General features: G+C 39.9%; 1 protein-coding gene across 1 annotated transcript in view; it reads left to right on the forward strand.

Annotated features, from left to right (window-relative positions):
• xpr1a (xenotropic and polytropic retrovirus receptor 1a) overlaps positions 1-21,525 on the forward strand; it is a 128,457-nt gene that overhangs the window by 82,171 nt on the left and 24,761 nt on the right. The window contains exons 3-11 of the mRNA XM_034013268.3: positions 3,104-3,205; positions 6,650-6,873; positions 8,447-8,596; positions 8,882-8,965; positions 9,177-9,258; positions 9,470-9,657; positions 11,106-11,285; positions 14,582-14,750; positions 17,161-17,355. Of these exons, the coding sequence (XP_033869159.1) occupies positions 3,104-3,205; positions 6,650-6,873; positions 8,447-8,596; positions 8,882-8,965; positions 9,177-9,258; positions 9,470-9,657; positions 11,106-11,285; positions 14,582-14,750; positions 17,161-17,355 (1,374 nt within the window). The remainder of the gene's footprint in view (positions 1-3,103; positions 3,206-6,649; positions 6,874-8,446; positions 8,597-8,881; positions 8,966-9,176; positions 9,259-9,469; positions 9,658-11,105; positions 11,286-14,581; positions 14,751-17,160; positions 17,356-21,525) is intronic.

Below are 21,525 nucleotides of genomic sequence, written 5' to 3' on the forward strand. Positions count from 1 at the left end.
TGACAGAGTTGTGTGCCCCTGATATATTCCAAAGTACATTTCAGGTATACCAAATTATCAATGTTGTTAAGGGTGGTTTATAAACAATACTGAAAATGATCACGGTTATTGTCACAAGCCTACTTGTGGAATAAACTAATATTTATTTGTTCATGCAAAAGTATAAAATTCCACAAGTGCTATGTTAAAAAAAAGAGGGGATATATAGAGAGAGAGAGAGAGAGAGAGAGAGAGAGAGAGAGAGAGAGAGAGAGAGAGAGAGAGAGAGAGAGAGAGAGAGAGAGAGAGAGAGAGAGAGAGAGAGAGAGAGAGAGAGAGAGAGAGAGAGAGAGAGAGAGAGAGAGAGAGAGAGAGAGAGAGAGAGAGAGAGAGAGAGAGAGAGAGGTTCAACATTAAATAATGGTACTGTAATATGCATTTTTGTAAAATTGTGTGTGTTATTTATTTTTTAAATGTGAGCCTCAATTTTTCAAATGTGTGTCTACATTTAACTAAGTTATATATCTCAGATGTGCACCTAAGAACAAAAGTTAGCGTTCTGTAGAGCCCTGTTTCAATAATCAATAATCAATACTGAAGATGATCACGTTCATTGTTGAAGACCTATGTAATGGCATAAAATGAATGTTGGACAATGACTATGCTGCAATACATTAGAAGTGTTAAGATTTAGAGAGGTTTTTATAAAATAAAGACAAGGTCAGGTTTTTTGTTGTGTTTTTACATTTTAAATCTCTAAATTCTTTAGACTCCATCAGCAGCTGGCCTTTATTCTTCAGCAGAGCTCTTCCCTAATTAAGATAATACATTGGCCTTGAAAACTAATAACCTGCATTTGTTGCACTGCATTATAGGTAAAAAAAAAAAAACAAGATGATTGACTGGCAGAAGCCTTGGGCTATTCTTATTAGAACGGAAAATCGCCATTCCATTTAAAGAGTATTGAATCAGAGCTTGCTTTATTTGAAATGTTACAGTTTGGTATTTATTTCACAGATGAAATGCGTTTGGAGATAGCTTTCAAAGCTTGACATTTAGTGAGATTCAAACCTGGTTGATAACATTTATAACATCAAATACTTAGTTTTCTCTTATGAGTACACACTGTGTGAACCGGGCCAGATTTTACATGTGCAAAAATCAAACAATGTTGTCAGCTGACCCTGCGATTGATCAGTACCCCTAGCAGCTGAGAGATCGAGGCTGAGAGGGTCTTGAGATAAGCGGCTGAGAGATCGAGGCTGAGTGGGTCTTGAGATAGGCGGCTGAAAGATCGAGGCTGAGTAGGTCTTGAGATAGGCAGCTGAGAGATCGAGGCTGAGAGGGTCTTGAGATAAGCGGCTGAGAGATCGAGGCTGAGTGGGTCTTGAGATAGGCGGCTGAGAGATCGAGGCTGAGAGGGTCTTGAGATAAGCGGCTGAGAGATCGAGGCTGAGTGGGTCTTGAGATAGGCAGCTGAGAGATCGAGGCTGAGTGGGCCTTGAGGTAAGCGACTGAGAGGGTCTTGGGATAGGCTGCTGAGAGGGTCTTGAGATAAGCGGCTGAGAGATTGAGGCTGAGAGGGTCTTGAGATAGGCGGCTGAGAGATCAAGGCTGAGAGGGTCTTGGGATAAGCAGCCGAGATGTCAAGGCTGAGATGGATTTGAGATAAGGTTGGGAACTAATTGTGTGCATTTTTACAATAAGTTACTGAAGTTCAAGGAGCTGGTACTCAAAGTGAACTCTACTACTAGGGCAGTAAAACTGACACCGAACCACCAGATATACCCAGTGTAGATGGATCTTGAACAAAATATGTCAGACATGGTCAAAATAGCCCTAGATCTAGTAATGGTTCTGGACTATGAACCAGTGCATGTTTTAGCTTGCAGCTTAGCTCTCCTGTTGTACTTGTTTTGCTTTAAAGTGCCCTTTTGATTGTTTGCTAAATTCAGTACTTCATTAGGAAGTAGACGCTATTAGCTTTCCAGTTTGTTTCCATTCCCTGAAGGTCGTTTGGAGGTATGTCATTTTCCTCCTTCATCATGACAAATTCTAAACGTACGTCTGTATGTACACTTCCATGTTATATATCAAGAGATGTACTTGTCCGATTGTTATAAAATCAGACTGCAATATTTGTAGTTATGGAGAGTATCACAATTATATGGAGGAACATGTCTATCTGCCTTTTAAGTCCGTATTCCATGTTTAGCTGTACAAACAGTGCAGGTACAGTAGGGCATGAGGATTATTCTTTAATGTTGCCAATACTGTAGTTGAATTTTGCACTCACAGCCCTGGCAAGGATGTGTGTGTTTTGAAATGGTGTTTTTAAAAGAATGCACAGCTGATATTGAGAGCATTGCTCTTGTTGGCATAATAAAGGGTGCAAGGCTTAGTCACAGTTCCAAGGTCAGCATGCTGTCTATGCTGGACACGACTAACCTGTTAGTGCAGGAAGAGCTAGCTGTCTTCTACAGATGCTGGTTAATGCAACTAAATGGAAGTTAATGGCATACAGCACCCCCTGTGGCAAATAATTTAATTAAAATAAATTCAGTACTCTGTTATTAATACCTTTTAAAATTGTAATTTTTTTTAGGTTTATCCAAAATAATATTTGACATTGTAGAGTAAGTGCTGTCTGAAAATTATTTTCAAGTATACTGATCCTACTGTATATAATTTATTGTTTGTTTTATTTAAATTCCCTTTATACTCTTCATAAAAGTTTTGTATTTTGGTGTGTGTCCTAGAATATATCCTAACTTTGGACAACTTTCTTTTTAAGTGTAGTGTGAGCATGCTTTTTCAAGTTCAGGATTGTCAACTATCACAGAACATTGTAGGCCCTACACATAGCTGTTTGGTCCCCAGGTGTCTCTCTGTGCAGTTCTGTGGGTCTCGGTGTGTCTGCAGAATCATGTGCCGTACAGCAGTGCTGTGAAAGATGACAGTCGCTTCTTCATTGGGAACACCCTGCTGTGAATATATTTCCTGGTAATCTCCCCGAGGAGATGAAGAGCAGTCAGCAGTGCTGAGTAGATGTTAATGATGAGCCAGTCCTGAGGATATGACTTCCGGGTGTAGTAAAGCTTCCTCTCCTCTCTTCTCTCTGCAGTCACAGACGATGACACAGTTAAACGCTACTACGCCAAGTTTGAGGAGAAGTTTTTCCAGACTTGTGAAAAAGAGCTTGCCAAAATCAACACCTTCTATTCAGGTAGGTTTCAGTGAGCCAGTCTGTGGAGGTAAAGTAGAAACGGCTTTTAAATGATGGTGTCGTAACCGAAGATTAAAAAAAAACAAAAAAACATTTCTTTCTGCTTATCCACTCCAGATTTGGTAAGGACATTCTTTAGCACAAGTTATTATCACTAGGATCATGTAGAGATGCTCCACATTAAAGTGGTCATAGCTAACAAAATCATTCCATAAATCTTACCTGCTGTACCAGTCGTTATATGTGTCTCAAATGTACAGTTCTGAAAGAAACACATGCTATTGTGTAAACCTTTTATTTTAAAACAAGATATCTGGTACTACAGTAGATTTAAAGAAATCTCTGTTTGCAAGCCATGCTTTCAGATCATGTTGCACTTGCTCGGTCACTTCATCTGGAGAGTGAAATTGCCCCACCCCTTCAGGCTTTTTTTTCCCTGTCATTATCCAGTTATCTACTTCTCCTTTTGACTGACATGCTTTCAGCCAGTAACATGCTATGACACACTGCTGAGGTGAAATCACCCAGTAAGTCAAGCATAACATATTTCCTGTAATAAAAGGCAGAGAAAATTGAAACTTCCTTGAACTTAAAGATAACTGAACACATCATGTTTTAAAATGAAAATCCATGTTTGTTATAACACATGTTTATTTCAGAACTGCACATTTGAGACCTGCATAGCTAATGGAAGTGCACAAAGCTGTAGGGATTATCATTTTATTAGCTAAATTTACTTTAAATATGTACATGTGTAAACTGTGTAGTATAGTTGTGGTCACTGTGTGGAAAGGTGCAGTGGTACCAAAACATTTACATTTTTTAGGAATGATGAATGACTAGGGGTCAGACGTTTTACTGGCCATTTAATTGCAGTCAACTCCATTATGGGCCATGGTTTCCCTTAACAGATATTGTAATCATCTCGTCTTTTAAAAAAAAAAAAAAAAAAAAAAGTGAAGTGGTACCCCAAATATTATCCATTTTCTTACCAAGGCATACTGGATGAGACTAGAAAATGCATAAGTTTGAGGTACCACATTACTTGTGAAACAGATTGCTCATGGCAAAGTTTTGTATATGTATCAGAAGAAAAAAGTTATAGAGGTGTCAAAATTTTGAACCCCTTTTAATCAATCTTTCACTCATGACATTCAAGGCAATATTTTTTGGGTGGTTTGTCATGCAATGCCCCTTGCTATCTCCATTATGTATTTTGGGATACTTGCACTGCTCGCCAGCCGCAGCTCTGAGTTGTGTTGAGTTGTACAGTGTGTGTGCCAGGAATGTGTCATTGGGAAGAGGGGAGGCTGTCCTGAGAGATTTAATGTTTCTGTCACAGGTTCATTAACCCTGATCACTCACACGCACATAAACAACCTTTCGTCTATGTGTGTGTTGAGCCTAATCCCCTTTCCACTCCCTTAAGCTCTTTGAAACGCAGGTTCTCAGATCATCAAGGCACATTAGTGCCGTGAAAAAGTATTTGACCCCTGTCTGATTTTCTGCATTTTTGCACATTTTTCACATTTTATTTGGTCAGATTTTTTTGTGGGTTGTAGTAGTATATAGAGGGAGTCTGAGAGAAAAAAATGACACCAAAGTTTGGTGCTTCTTTCATTTGTTTGGTGTGCAAGGTAATCAAAAAAGTTATTGCCCCCCCCTAGTTAACTCAACCCAATTAAAGGGATAATTAGGGTCAGCTGTTTGAGTACTTTGGTTAACAACCAGGCCTGATTTGGGCCAGCCCTGCCCAATATAAATCTGACTAACTTTGGCCCTTACCATCAGAGTGAAGTTGTCAGCACACAGGTTCTAGAGGCACATCATGCCACGAACAAAAGAAATTCCTGAAGACCTCCAGAAAAAAGTTGTTGATACCTATCAGTCTGGAAAGGGTTACAAAGCCATTGCTAAGGCTCTGGGGCTCCACCGAACCACATTCAGAGCCATATTGTCCAAATGGAGAAAGTTTGGGACAGTAGTGAATCTTCCCAGGAGTGGCCGTCCTGCCAAAATCTCTCCAAGAGCAAGGTGTAAAATCGTCCAGGAAGTCACAAAGCACCGAAGAACAACATCCAGGGATCTGCAGGCCTCTCTCGGTGTTCATGACTCCACTATCAGAAAGACACTGGGCAAAAATGGGATTCATGGCAGAGTAGCAAGGCGGAAACCATTACTCACTAAGAAGAACATGAATGCTTGTGTGCTCAAGTTTGCCAAAAAGCACCTGAATGATCCTCAAGAGTTCTGGAACAATGTTCTATGGACAGACGAGTCAAAAGTGGCACTTTTTGGCCAACATGGGCCCTGTTATGTCTGGCGAAAACCAAACACTGCATTCCACAGTAAGAACCTCATACCAACGGTCAAGCACGGTGGTTGTAGTGTCATGGTTTGGGGATGCTTTGCTGCATCAGGACCTGGACGCCTTGCCATCATTGAAGGAACCATGAATTCTCCTCTGTATCAGAGAATTCTACAGAAGAATGTCAGGCCATCTGTCCATGAGCTGAAGCTGAAGCGCAGCTGAGTCATGCAGCAAGACAATGATCCGAAACACACAAGCAAGTCTACATCAGAATGGATGAAGAACAAGAAATTTAAAGTTTTGAAATGGCCTAGTCAAAGTCCAGACCTAAACCCCATTGAGATGTTGTGGCAGGACCTGAAACGAGCAGTTCATGCTCAAACCCACAAATGTCACCGAGTTGAAGCAGTTCTGCATGGAGGAGTGGGCCAAAATTCCTCCACGGCGCTGTGAGAGACTAATCAATAACAACAGGAAGTGTTTGGTTGTAGTTATCGCTGCTAAAGGTGGCGTAACCAGTTATTGAGTCTAAGGGGGCGATTTACTTTTTCACACGGGGGCATTGGGTGTTGCATAACTTTCTTTAATAAATAAATGAAATATGTATCTTATTTGTTCACTCAGGGTCCCTTTTATGTAATATTAGGTTTTGGTTGAAGATCTGATAACATTCAGTGTCAAAAATATGCAAAAATGCAGAAAATCAGACAATTACTTTTTCACGGCACTGTATATCATACAGAAAGTTCTGCAGACAGTCCTGGAGCTGCGTTTCTGTGCTTTACCATCCTGTTATCAGACAATGCCCTTTTCAAAGCAAAGGAACATAGTGGTAACCTTTTATTATTCCTCTCTGGGCATCCACATACCCGAACAGATTATGCAGTGGTAATGGAATGTGGCTTGAGAGTATCAGAATCTGGGGGTAGAAGGAGATTCCAGTAGAGCATCTTATTCGATTGACGTTGTGATGAACCTTGTACATTTTAGAGCATGATATTGAAAGTTTCACAATCTGGGCACGTATGGCACCACCTGTCTATTATCTGTCAGTTGTGTTAAATGCACATCTCTTTGACCCGTCCCTGTAATTAATGGAATGGCTCACCCCGCTCCCTCTCTCCTCCTCTCAGAGAAGCTAGCCGAGGCCCAGCGCAGGTTCGCTACCCTCCAGAATGAGCTGCAGTCCTCCCTGGACGCCCAGCGGGAGAGCAGCAATGCTCCAGGACTGCGCCGCCGCCGCAAGACCGTCTTTCACCTGTCACACGAGGAGAGGGTCAAATACAGGAACATCAAGGACCTGCAGCTAGCCTTCAGCGAGTTCTACCTCAGCCTCATCCTGCTGCAGAACTACCAGGTGGGAGAAACTGAAAGAAACTGAGTCAAGCAGGCAAGCGTTTGGGCTCCAGTGCCTTCATCAGTGTTATTGAAACCAGAAGAGACTGAGTCAAGCAGACAAGAGTTTGGGCTCTAGTGCCTTCATCAGTGTTATTGAAGATACTGAGTCAAGCACACACAGGTTTCCGCTAGTGCCTTCGTCAGTGTTAAACAATTCTATTAGATATACCATTCACTTTAAATTATGCCCCACTGGGACACTGTTTTTATTCACAAAAACTCCCTTTTATTTATTTATTTATTTATTTATGGTTGTATTTTTGAGGAGGTGGTGTGTTTGTTGCCTACCTACTTGTTAAGTTTATTGCTCTCTAATATGCTACATTAAAATATCTCATTACGTTTAAAGGTGATTTCACTAAACTGAGTAAACCATTATTCTCAAGTTTGTCCATGTGTTCTGTTATTAAACAGGATTGATTAATTACACATTGCCATGAGGGAATTATCTTGGTTAAGTGTGATCGTGGGTAGCTAAGAAATAAATAATAATAATCATGCATGAAAAATGAACTGTACTGTGGCAGTCATTTTACAAAGCTGCTGCTGCCCCACTGGCAAAGTCTTGTATTTCGGAGACCATTTGAGCTAGTGGCTTCATATTTGCAGGGTTGATGATAAATATGTTTCTGACCTTGGCATTGACCTCTGATTTAATGACTTCCATATTGAGGTCATGTAACTTAGGTTTCTCAGGTATAAAGACAGTGCATATTTGGTACGTAACTGTATTCAATTTCAATTTCTTTGAAATTACGTTTTAGGAAACCTTTGTCTGCTTGACTCAGTCTCTTCTAGTTTCACCTTAACAACACTGATGAAGACACTTGTCAAAACCTTTGTTTGCTTGACTCGGTTTCTTCAAGTTTCAATAACACTGACGAAGGCACTAGCTGAAATGCTTGTCTTCATGACTCAGTTTCTTCTAGTTTCAATAACACAGATGAAGGCACTAGCCCAAATGCTTTTCTGCTTCACTCAGTTTCTTCTGGTTTTTCATCACTAAAGCATGTTCAATTTTAAATTCAAATTAATCAGGTGTCCCTAAAGAAACTGAACATTTAGTTGCTTACTCAAAACAGTAAGGTTTTTTGTTCTACTGATGAGATGTTATAGGAAACACCACAACACTGATATTTTCAACATGTGCTGAAAAAGTGGCATCCTTCCTAAATATGGAAAAACTATAACCAAACTTAACACTGCACTTCAAATTACACATACATGTATAAATATATCTAGAGAAGCGCTTATCCAATTGTGCTGAAACCTGGCAGGGACATAAGTTGTCTAGTGTGTTGGAATCCGGGGATATATGGAGGCATCTGTCCTTACTGTGTCACTTCTTATGCATACATACTGTGTTCATGCTTTTATATGTACTGCAGGGACTGGTGGTAAATCAGCGGCTAGGAACCGGCCGGACGGGCATACATGGTTCCTCTCGCTCATACTTATTGGGTTTCATTTTGAAATGAAAGAATGTTTTTTAAAAGTAATTTGCAAGGTGATAATGAGAGTTTGTCCCTCAGAATCTGAACTTCACTGGCTTCAGAAAGATCCTGAAGAAGCATGACAAGATCCTGGAGACTCAGCGCGGGGCAGACTGGAGAGTGGCTCACGTGGAGGTGGCACCATTCTACACATGCAAGAAGATCAACCAGCTCATCTCTGAGACAGAGGTGCGGGCGCTCAGCACACTGCGGGAATCCACGGGAGAGTCAACCCCCTCACGAATCCAAAACACATACAGAAATAAAAGGGAGCTTTGGTGACCCAGGCTTTAACATGCATTTCTTACCTCTCTCCAGCAACATAATGATCAATTAACCCCCCTTAAAGGAGTGCTAACCAGGCTTCTTTGAGCCCAAATTCTCACCTCTTATTAGCACCAGCAGCACTGTCACTGCCCCCTCTTTAGAAGATGTAATGTGGAACACTAATGATGGCTCTGTTTGTTCCCCTAGGCTCTGGTCACCACGGAGCTGGAGGGAGGAGACCGGCAGAAAGCCATGAAGAGGCTGAGAGTGCCCCCTCTGGGAGCTGCACAGGTGAGTATCACACTGCTAATGAATGGTCAGTCCTCCACATGACTTGCATTGATTGCTGCTTAATTATCCTGGATTCTGCTTCAGAAAACAATAAAGACCAGTAAATGTACACATTTTGGAAAGACTCTCTGTGACGCACTATTTGGCCACCAGAAGGTTGATAACGTCTGTTTGTGTGTGTGTGTGTGTGTCTCTCTCTCTCTCTCTCTAGCCTGCGCCAGCTTGGACCACCTTCAGAGTTGGGCTGTTTTGTGGCGTATTCATCGTGCTAAACATTACTGTCATACTATCAGGTATGTAAGCTCATAAGAAAAAAAGAGAAGGACAGATCAATTCTGTAGGTGTGTTTCGGTAATGTATGAGTGTGTGTCTCTCTCTTGCCCCCTGCAGGTGTTTCGGTAGTGTATGAGTGTGTGTCTGTCCCTGTCTCTCTCTTGCCCCCTGGAGGTGTGTTTCGGTAGTGTATGAGTTTGTGTCTCTCTCTCTCTCTCTCGCCCCCTACAGGTGTGTTTCTGTATGAGAACAAGACGGTGTGGCCGTTGATCCGTATTTACCGCGGTGGCTTCCTGCTCATCGAGTTTCTCTTCTTGTTGGGGATCAACACATACGGCTGGAGGCAGGCCGGAGTCAACCATGTACTGATCTTTGAGCTGAACCCTCGAAATAACCTCTCCCACCAGCATCTCTTCGAGGTCAGGACTAACAGCAGTGCTGAAGAGTTTACTTTAGTACAGAGCTACTTCATTATTTAAACACCTGACCTGCACCTCCCCAATCACCTACAACTATACAACTCTCAACTACAGTATATATGAGAGCTGTCTAAAGTTTTTGGTTGGAAAAAAAAGAGCAATACCAATGACCAGCTTTTAAAGAGTCCTATAAAAATTATATAAATATTACCAGACTAACATAAAACTAGTTTACTAAAGCTATTAGCTGACCTTATAGTAGCAAAGACATTAAAAAAGGGAAGGTTTAACAAGATTGCATGAGGACACGGCTTCAGTATGTGCTCATTAAATAATGGCAGGTGTTAATCACAGTTTATTAACATTTTGGCTTTTACCAAAGACTTGCATTCCATTCAAACCTATTAAGAGCCTTGAATGGGATACTGCTCTTCTAAATCAAATGAGGCGACCATTATCTGTTCAGGGATACCGAGATATTTAGAATACAGGCAGTCTTAACGGATTTAATGACCAATAGCTATCCAACCTCTCAAGCTGCACAAACAAGCACAGGTTTTTAATTTTTTTGGTTGGCCAAGAGATCTAGAAACCAGCTTATCAAGTTTTGATGCAACTTGGTGTGGACGTTCTTAAGCACATTATTGTGTAGCACAATCTGTGGGTATATAGAGGCCATCTTACATTCTGTGGATGTAGGTCATGGCGATCTTTCTTCTTGTATAAGAGATATTATCAAGTGCAGTTTGGGGGAGAAAAAGCGTGCTGCTCAAACTAGCCAGATGACATCTCTTCTATAGTAATTGACATCCTACACACCTAGACGTAACTTTATCATAAATCACAAAGATGAAGATCAGACTCATTTCAATTAAACCTCTGTTTTGATTTGTATTGGTCCATGTGTGGAATGATGCTGTTGAGTTATATGCACGTGATTCCATCTGTACACAGTCATTTTGACAGATCTGCAATTAGGGTTACAGAACCCTCTGCTGGGTTTACAAGAAACTTTTCTTTTTTTTCAACATATTCCCCAATGTTTTGTTATTTTCTATTCACACATCATAGGAAAATAAACTAGGGATTTTTTTTCTTCTAACAGCAAAATGAATCCAGTTCAGGCTCCCTCCTGCAAAACTATGCTGGTGCTGTGATTGAAATGAGTGGCGTATCGTGGGAACAGAAAACCAGCATTGTTACAGGACGGAGTGTGATCGGGATACAATGCCATCCTTAGAATAGATTTTAGCAAATGCTTTCGAGTAAATGTATTGTTCAATTGATACCTGACCCATACATCATTAGAAATTTCAAAAGTCGACAAATGTAACGTGTGCTACAGACACAGCAAAGGCAGCGTTTCTTGTAAACTCTGCAGGCTGTTATTTAACACGGTAACCCCTGTGTGCTGAACGTGTTGTGCTGATGCTGTTGTCTTCTCCCAGATTGCAGGGTTCCTGGGGGTGCTGTGGTGCATGAGCATCCTGTCTTGTCTCTATGGGAGGTACACGGAGGTGCCCATGCACGCCAACCCCCTCATCCTCTACGGGTTCATGCTCCTCTTCCTCATCAACCCCACCAAGACCTGCTACTACAAATCACGCTTCTGGCTGCTCAAGATTCTGGTGAGAAAGAGCAACTCTGTTGTTTTAAACTAAAATAAAATGTGCATTTGTAATTCAGCTATAACTCCAGGGCTGGAGTGTATGAGGAATTAAAATCAGTCTCAGTAGGAGAAATTATGCAATGATTGTTTTAAACATAGCTTTGGAGGTACAGTAGGACTGGCCAACAGCAGAATCTCTGACTGGGAGCTGGGAGTAACACTGGGAGTCTGAGTTTAAGAAACTGAAGCGGAGACCAGTAATTTACAAATGAAAACAAAATGTATTCAAACAAAACATTTCTAATGGTTTGATTTAATAATTTTAAAAGAAAGACAAAGTTTTTTAGATGAATAATATACGATCAGGTATGAGTCTCTATTATTATTTTTATTATTATTATTTCTGTGTCAGTTTCATTGAAATGGTAGACAGGCCCTATGAAAGCTCGGGTTGGTGTCAGTTTCAGTCAGTGTCTGGAGGTTTAAAAAGTAAAGCCTTTATGACGTTGTGTTTATCAATTTAGTAGGGAGTCATTATATCATAGGACATACCCACTCAGGATCCCTATAGAGGCTGTCAATTACACTGCTGTATAATGTGTCATTTATGAGTCTGTCTTTCAGTAACATTTCAGAAAGACAACTATGTGGTGTCTCAAGTCATAGGCAGTATCCTATATTCTGGTGATCGGGATGTGCTCTGTGAAGTCGGACAGCAACTGAATTCGTCCCTCGGGCTTGAAGACACACCTGAAAGAAACACAGACAGCTACAGTAATATTAGCAGTTATGCTTCGGATTCCTGACTTCTGGGATATCCCACAGGAATGCAACAAACAAGCTTATGCAAGATTATTCTGGCATTTGCAATAATGTTGCAATGTGCTGAAAATAGGCTGTAGCCTGTCGCCTAATATTTTTAAGCGTGCAATAGTCTTGAAGTTTTACAGCACTTTACCTTGCTGTATCTTTGTGTCATCCATTATTATTATTATTTCTTTCTTAGCAGACGCCCTTACCCAGGGCGACTTACAATTGTTACAGGATATCACATTATTTTTACATACAGTTACCCATTTATACAGTTGGATTTTTACTGTAGCAATCTAGGTACAGTACCTTGCTCAAGGGTACAGCAGCAGTGTCCTCCACCTGGGATTGAACCCACGACCCTCCGGTCAAGAGTCCAGAGCCCTAACCACTACTCCACACTGCTGCCCTTATGTGTCCATATCACAGCAATACATTTTCAACATATTTTAAAATTTGTATTTTCACATCTCAACTTTTCCTCAATAGTGGTCACCAGGAGAAAGGAAATTTCTTAGTGTCATAGTGAATCCAGTTCATTCTGGAGGTGTATGGGAAACAGAAAGCGAGGCACAAACTATAACAGTCCAAAGATAAACTCTCGTTCTCAGGCAGGTTAAAGTTGAGAAATGTATTCCCCAGGGATTTATGGCCAATGATATGAGAGTAAATACATCAAAGCAATCAATAGCAGTATGTTACTGCAATACAGCAAAGATACAGTAATGCTTTACAGAGGCAGCTGGAAACAGGATGATGCCTCACACAATATTGATGACAGTAAATAGAAACCTTTTTGAAATTGAAGATGCTACGCACACTAATGTTATAAAAAATTAATAAAAATCCTGCAGCTACTGTTTCTAAAATTCAAGTGTCTTCTTTTAGGACACCAATATTTGAATGCAATTTAGCAGTAAAAAGCGTTAACAAAAATTTGAATTGAAAGACGTCGCAATTTATACTGTGGAACACGTATTTGCGTAGTGTTTTATTTTTTTATTTTTCAGTGGGGGCCAAAGGGTTAATAGTGTGCCTAAGGAGCTGTAAAAAGACATTCCTTGGAGAACCTCCTGTGAATGCTTATCCTGGTTTAAAACACCCCTTGCTGTGGCTTACCCAATAACCTCTAATCAGTTATTGCAGATACATCACAGCCTGTTATCACCGCCTCATGAGCCCAGGCGCTGGGTTTATTAGGAACAGGGTTTGAATGAGTGAATCATAGAGGGCTAGCAGTAATACAACCCACATGTGTCTGCACTGAAGACTGTGTCTGTGAAGTCATTGCTGGGATATTCCAAGCGGCTCTCCCATTGTTCTGGACACACACACAAAGCCTGACACAGCCCTATAGCAGATTAGATTTGCAGAACATACACGCAATGTATTCCAGTCAGTGCGTTTAGTTTTACAATATATTTGCCCTGTTTGTTTGCACACTTTTTACTGTAATGAAGTACTGGATGCGGTACAAATAGTTGCAAATATCTAGCAACAGTTTGGAGTTTTAACTTGGAGTTACGTAGTTCTTTCAACTATTCTACAAGTAAATGATAGATTGCAGGACTTGGACTTTGTGTCTCTATTTCAGTGTATAACATTGTTTGATGTTTTAATTATTCCAAACAAATGACAGCTTCACATTGTTCTGTTAAAATCTTTGGTTTTACAACCACATAACATTCAATTATTGATACACTGTAAATGCTCATTAATATTAAATTGGATAACACAAATTTCCTCTAATATGTCTGAACCATAATAGTATCTTATTGTAAAACACACCTTGTAGTACATATTCACTGTAGCACAAAGTAACACACATACACTTTTAGTTCAAAAACAGGTGCAAACAATAGCAATGTAATAAAAGGCTCATCTCGCTGTATCCTAAATTAATTCTTACTGATCTTATTGACGTCAATCATCGCTAGTATTTTTTTAGTATATTGAGATTTGAGACTGTGTATACTGTTTTATAGGTTATATTCTAGTCCTTTATTCAGAAAGAACCCAGCGCGGTAAGCTATCTTAGGGTAATTAAAATACCTTTTGATTTTCGCAACGATTTTTTCATTTAAAAAAAAGCAGAGTTGATTTTATCTAACCCTGAAAAATGACCACAGAAGCAGCATTTCATGCTGTATGCCTCTTGACTACAGATTGCAATAATAATAATAATAATAATAATAATAATAATAATAATAATATTAACATCACAAAGCTGTAGCCCTACACATTGCAATGTTCTAGAATAGGCTGATTGCAATACTGTACAGCAATGTACTTGTTACCTATCTAATACTTTTATTTCCCAAAGTGACATTAAAGCTGTATGACTGATAAATGTGAAATTAACCAAATGGAATATCAAAAGTATGTCCATATTCTGTCTGGGACAGTTTAATGCAGTGATATTAAGTGGTTTGACTGTACTGTGTTTCTTTATAAGCTTATAATATGCCCTAACCTGTGCTGCTTCTGTCTCTTGTTCCCCTGCAGTTCCGGCTGTGCACAGCTCCCTTCCACAAGGTGGAGTTTGCTGATTTCTGGCTGGCTGACCAGCTCAACAGTCTGGTCATTGTGCTGATGGACCTGGAGTACATGGTGTGCTTCTACAGCTTTGAACTCCAGTGGGAAGAAAAGGAGGGACTGCTGCCCGAGACCATAAGTGAGTGCAGGGAAAAATTCACTGCGCAGCTTCCATAGACTTCATCAGGTAGTGTGAAAAATACACTGCGCAGCTTCCATAGACTTCATCAGTGAATCAAGGTACCCCCTAATAGCCCTCATAGTATTGGAATCTCAGTAGTACAGCTATGGCCAAATGTTTTGCATCATCCTATAGAATTAACTCATTTTGCTTCATAGTCGAATGAAACCTGTTGAATAATGTTACAGTAACATATTGAACTACATACCGCTTTGTAATTTTCCATATACTTAAGAAAAAACTGACAACATTTTTTAAATGTAACATTTAATTATGGCTTCCGTTAGACTTATGCAATATCATTTTGTAGTTTCTTTGATTACATGATGCAATATAGGGCAAGTCTAGTTTCGTCCAACGCTTCAAAATAGATGCTATGTGAATCTGATTTGGCCATGCCATTAATTTGGGCAAGTCTAGTTTCGTCCAAAGCTTTGACATCGATGCTGGGCCAATTTGGTTTAGCTTATACCAATTATTTGGGCGAGTCTAGTTTTGCATTTCTACACTCTCCCCCTGCCAGCTTCCATGCGCGTGCCTGCCTCGCCTCCACTTCTGACAACAGTGTAGCGACGGTGCAGAAGGCATGACACCAGGGCTGGTTTTAATAGCAGTTAAAACCACTCTGTTTATTAGCTCTCTCTCCCAAAAAGTTAAAAGTCAAAAAGTCTCACTCCTCCATACGCGCAGGCAAACTCACCACACACAGGTGGGTAAAACTATCAACAACTCAATTAGTCGGTACCCAATAAGGCATTACAAGGGGACTGAGTGAAGAAGCTACTAGAAAGTGATAAATCAATTACAAAGTGCTAGTCGACAATATATAAAAAAACGTGCACTGATCAAATTAAAGTGTACAGTTATAAAAATAAAACATACAAGTGACAAATAAACCAATATGTTCTCTTTATAAGCAAGCTCTAAAAATCTTGATTAAAAAACCTGTGAGATGCCATCACTGTAACATTTTGACTACCAGTTCCTGAGTTTTGATAATTGTCAACTTTTCTCATGCAAAAATGCTATTTAAAACATTGAATGGATTTATGTACTCCACCCTTAAAGGAATTTATGAAAAAGCTCTCTGAAGATACTAATAGGTTCACAAGGGAAGCTGTATGTGGGAATTGTAAAGTGGAAAGGCGTAGAGCATTTGCCCAAACAGCTCTCTATAAGAGGTACTTTATTAGAATTCACTTCCTTCAGAGAGTAAGGTCTTAAGGGATTTTAAAATATTTTGTAATAAACTTAAGATTTGGTTGAAACATAATCAATTATGCAATTGTTAATTTATTCAGGATATAGTTGAATTTGAATTGTGTATATTGGATATCTGTATTATATAAATTGTACTGTAACTTATGTAAGCTGTTGATTGTTATTTACTTTTAATAGGTAATTTATGATTTTAATGTTGTATGTATTTTTTTATTCAAATACTCAATAGGAGGTTATTGCTGTAGTTTAGAGCAGCAGTAATATGGAGATGTATTACAGTTGTCATCAATGTCTGCCCAGAGACTGTCAATGGAAATTAGCCTACTGGCTAAGCTGAAAATGCAATGCATCTTGTGTCATGCAAGTGACACTTGTGTTATAATTGTATGTGTCCCTGGTAAATAAACACAATAAATAAAAATAAAAATAAAGTTAATGTAATGCTTGAAGCTATTTCTGGAAAAAAAAATGACACCAACACCACAGCTTAAACTGCAATTTAAAGTCAATGGGTCTGCTCAAAGCCTAGAACAGTGCCATAACTTTTGGACGACTGGTCCAGTAAAGATGCAATAAAAAAAGTGGAGAAAAATTTTGTTTGGTTTATTGTTCCCTTAACCTTTTATCACCTTTTCAGTTATATTTTGTGTTAAGGGGCTTTCACTAGAGTTCAGGAGCTCCTGTTCCATTCTAGTTGACTGTCATAGACATATGTACGATAAACCACCGGTGGGTTAATTGCAATAAGGACCACTCTGAATGGTTGATTCAAATATAAGGGGCAGTAACATAAAATAAGAAAATTGAGCCACTGACTATTTAAAATAAAAATCTAATAATTCAACTCGATTGTCTTCCATTGTGACATAAGAAATATAGTACTTTTGAAGCTTGCTCTGTTAGTAACTTTATTATTTTGCAGGTTATGGGCAACATATGTTTATTTTGCAAACATTGTGAGCAGATGTGTTTTAAATATGATGTCAATTGAATGAACCAAAGCCTCTAGAAACCTTGACATCAATGAAAAGTTCAGAGTGTGGCCAAAACTAAACAGGAAAACGCTGCTGAAGGAGCTAGCAAGAAGCTTTTACCTTTGAGTTAGTGATTGCATGTGTTGATCGCTGGCGTCTCTCTTGTTCCTCAGACAGCCCGGTGTGTCACAGCTATTCTTACGGCCTGCGAGCCGTGATCCAGTGCTTGCCAGCCTGGTTCCGCTTCGTGCAGTGCCTGCGCCGTTACCGTGACACCAAGCGAGCCTTCCCCCACCTGGTGAATGCTGGGAAATACTCCACCACCTTCTTTGTGGTCACCTTCGCTGCTCTCTACAACACTCACAAAGGTAAGCAGGACCTGTTTTTTCACACTAAGGATTTCAACGCCTGGTCTTAGCAGGGTGTCTGGTTTCAATATCCCCTGAACTCTGACAATCTGGTGTGTGTAGCCTGGCATTTAGTGGGTCGCACAGCTGTTGTTCAAATGACACATTTCAAAGTGTTTTTGCTACACAGCCTCTGAGCCCTGTATCTGAGGTTGTCACTTCATATCTGCAGGGTTCTATAAACCCTTCATGCTAAATGTGTTGCTGACCATGACTTTGACCTCTGACCTAATATGGCTGCAGTATATATATATATATATATATATATATATATATATATATATATATATATATATATATATATATAGTACTGTGCAAAAGTTTTAGGCAGGTGTGAAAAAATGCTGTAAAGTAAGAATGCTTTCAAAAATAGACATGTTAATAGTTTATATTTATCAATTAACAAAATGCAAAATGAGTGAACAGAAGAAAAATCTACATCAAATCAATATTTGGTGTGACCACCCTTTGCCTTCAAAACAGCATCAATTCTTCTAGGTACACTTGCACACAGTTTTTGAAGGAACTCGGCAGGTAGGTTGGCCCAAACATCTTGGAGAACTAACCACAGTTCTGTGGATTTAGGCAGCCTCAGTTGCTTCTCTCTCTTCATGTAATCCCAGACAGACTCGATGATGTTGAGATCAGGGCTCTGTGGGGGCCATGCCATCACTTCCAGGACTCCTTGTTCTTCTTTACGCTGAAGATAGTTCTTAATGACTTTCGCTGTATGTTTGGGGTCGTTGTCATGCTGCAGAATACATTTGGGGCCAATCAGATGCCTCCCTGATGGTATTGCATGATGGATAAGTATCTGCCTGTACTTCTCAGCATTGAGGAGACCATTAATTCTGACCAAATCCCCAACTCCATTTGCAGAAATGCAGCCCCAAACTTGCAAGGAACCTCCACCATGCTTCACTGTTGCCTGCAGACACTCATTCGTGTACCGCTCTCCAGCCCTTCGGCGAACAAACCGCCTTCTGCTACAGCCAAATATTTCATATTTTGACTCATCAGTCCAGAGCACCTGCTGCCATTTTTCTGCACCCCAGTTCCTGTGTTTTCGTGCATAGTTGAGTAGCTTGGCCTTGTTTCCACGTCGGAGGTATGGCTTTTTGGCCGCAAGTCTTCCATGAAGGCCACTTCTGACCAGACTTTTCCGGACAGTAGATGGGTGTACCAGGGTCCCACTGTTTTCTGCCAATTCTGAGCTGATGGCACTGCTGGACATCTTCCAATTTGCGAAGGGAAGTAAGCATGATGTGTCTTTCATCTGCTGCAGTAACTTTCCTTGGCCGACCACTGCGTCTACGGTCCTCAACGTTGCCTGTTTCTTTGTGCTTCTTCAAAAGAGCTTGGACAGCACATCTGGAAACCCCTGTCTGCCTTGAAATTTCTGCCTGGGAGAGACCTTGCTGATGCAGTATAACTATCTTGTGTCTTGTTGCTGTGCTCAGTCTTGCCATGGTGTATGACTTTTGACAGTAAACTGTCTTCAGCAACCTCACCTTGTTAGCTGAGTTTGGCTGTTCCTCACCCAGTTTTATTCCTCCTACACAGCTGTTTCTGTTTCAGTTAATGATTGTGTTTCAACCTACATATTGAATTGATGATCATTAGCACCTGTTTGGTATAATTGTTTAATCATACACCTGAGTATATGCCTACAAAATCCCTGACTTTGTGCAAGTGTACCTAGAAGAATTGATGCTGTTTTGAAGGCAAAGGGTGGTCACACCAAATATGGATTTGATTTAGATTTTTCTTCTGTTCACTCACTTTGCATTTAGTTAATTGATAAATATAATCTATTAACATGTCTATTTTTGAAAGCATTCTTACTTTACAGCATTTTTTCACACCTGCCTAAAACTTTTGCACAGTACTGTGTGTGTGTGTGTGTGTATATATATATATATATATATATATATATATATATATATATATATAATATATATATATAAAGAGCCCACGCTTATTTTGTAGATTATACACCTTTAATTTTGTCATTTTTACACTTTTTTACAAATTTCTTGTCAAATTGGGAGAGTCTATAAAATGAGTAGGGCTCTCCTCACAGGCACTGAACATTTATTATTATTTGTTTATTTAGCAGACACCTTTATCCAAGACGACTTACAGAGACTAGGGTGTGTGAACTATGCATCAGCTGCAGAGTCACTTACAATAACGTCTCACCCGAAAGACGGAGCACAAGGAGGTTAAGTGACTTGCTCAGGGTCACACGATGAGTCAGTGGCTGAGGTGGGATTTGAACCGAGGACCTCCTGGTTACAAGCCCTTTTCTTTAACCACTGGACCACACAGCCTCCAACATGTTGTAAAATGCATCGTGACTTACGACTTTCATTAGGGTAAAGAAAAAGAAGTACCTGGGGAGCACTTTAGACCCCGCTCCTGTGATTAGAGTCCAATGCTGGCTCCTGCAGCCTATAATTGTGTCTTCACTGAAGCCCTCTAAATGAGCTATTAAAAGCTGCAGCAGCACATACATCTTCTGCTTCAATTAGCAGATGTAAGGGTATGACTGTATCTACTTGATATGAACAAATATAAATACAAGGCTTATTAAAAGAAATGGGAATTCTGGAGGCATGGGACTAAAAGCATGTTTTTTTTTCCTGCCAATAAAAGTCAGTGTCATTCAAGTGCCGTTGCTACAGCAATGAACAAGCACTGGAATCAGATGTGCCCGACTATTAAAATGATTTTCCAGAGAGACAGAAAGGCTCTTTACATCCAGGTTTGCTCAGACAAGGGGCTGAGTTGCCTCTGAAGGTCATGTTCTGTTTTATCGCAGTAGTAACTATACACAAAGCATCTTCTGTTGCCTTGAACACAAATGTCTTTTTCCCTTTGGCTTGAGTGTGTGAGGGAGCTAAACAAAGCTGGCTTTGATCTCCCTTTGTTTTCAGCATCGTATGTTATTAACAGGGTTTTCATTTTATTTAAGAATCCCTGTAGCTGTCAATCAACTCCTTCTACAACCACTGTGGGTACCGGTGAAATCAAGCCCAAACTAGGCAGGCCTAAGCACTGTAATGTGCTGGTGAAATCAAATGACAGGGAAATCAGGCGTCAGTCCAGTCAGGCCACAGTGAAATTGGAGGTGTGGTCACAGCACATGGGTGAATAATAATCACAATTGGAGTCATAATGTCACTAATATTACTATATTGTGAATCCCCACAAAGAGTGAGCAAATTAAAAGTGAAACAACTGTAAAACACAATCTTTTTATTATTTTTTTAATGACCTAGATTTCTGTATGCTTGGATAGAATTTTCAATATTGCATTCCTAGTATTCCTAGCAAAGGCAAGTGAATTATGAATCTGATTGTGATTATTATTCATCAATGAATTAGTCTTCGACTGGACATACCTCTGATTTTGCTGTGGCCCCGAGTGCACTTTTGTCTAATATCTCTTATGTCCAACAGTACAAAGGCCAGTTTGACTGGGAACCTTCAGCTGCTATCTCATAGAACATTTCAGATACCAACTTCATACATTCTATGCTATGGAAACTCCTCGAGCAAAATCTACTTTGACTTTACTGGCATATTGGGGGGTCATAGGACTGGTTGCTCCATGATAAAGACCTAATGCTTTCAAATATTGGCATCATACTCAGTACACAGCTGTATTATGTGCTTCTCTGGCTCAAATAGGTATCAGACAATAAAAATGTACCATTTTGTGTCAAAGCCTCATATCTCAAGGACGGTGTGGTAATGACTTCACATTTGTTGGGTTATATAAACAAGAATACCTACTGCAATGTATTGGTCTGTTTGATGGGTGGTGGTGTTTTATATTTTATAATTTGTTACTCAGAATGATCTCTGATGGGGCTTCCTGGATAAATAGAGGTTAACCCTTTCAGGACCAAGCATTTTTCAGTGGGATGCTCCCCCAGGACCAGACGTTTCTTGTCTGTAGTTGACTCTCGTCCTCTAAAAATTCTCTAGAAATCAATTTTTTACAGTAGCATCTTGGAAATGTCCTTTTTTCAGAACACTCTCGGGAACATTATAAAGTACTTCGGAAACCATACAAACTTTTCACTTTTTTTGGGGGGGGGCTCCCGAATGGCGCATCCAGTA

The sequence above is a fragment of the Acipenser ruthenus genome, chromosome 10, assembly GCF_902713425.1.
Source record: "Acipenser ruthenus chromosome 10, fAciRut3.2 maternal haplotype, whole genome shotgun sequence".
Taxonomy (NCBI): Eukaryota; Metazoa; Chordata; class Actinopteri; order Acipenseriformes; family Acipenseridae; genus Acipenser; species Acipenser ruthenus.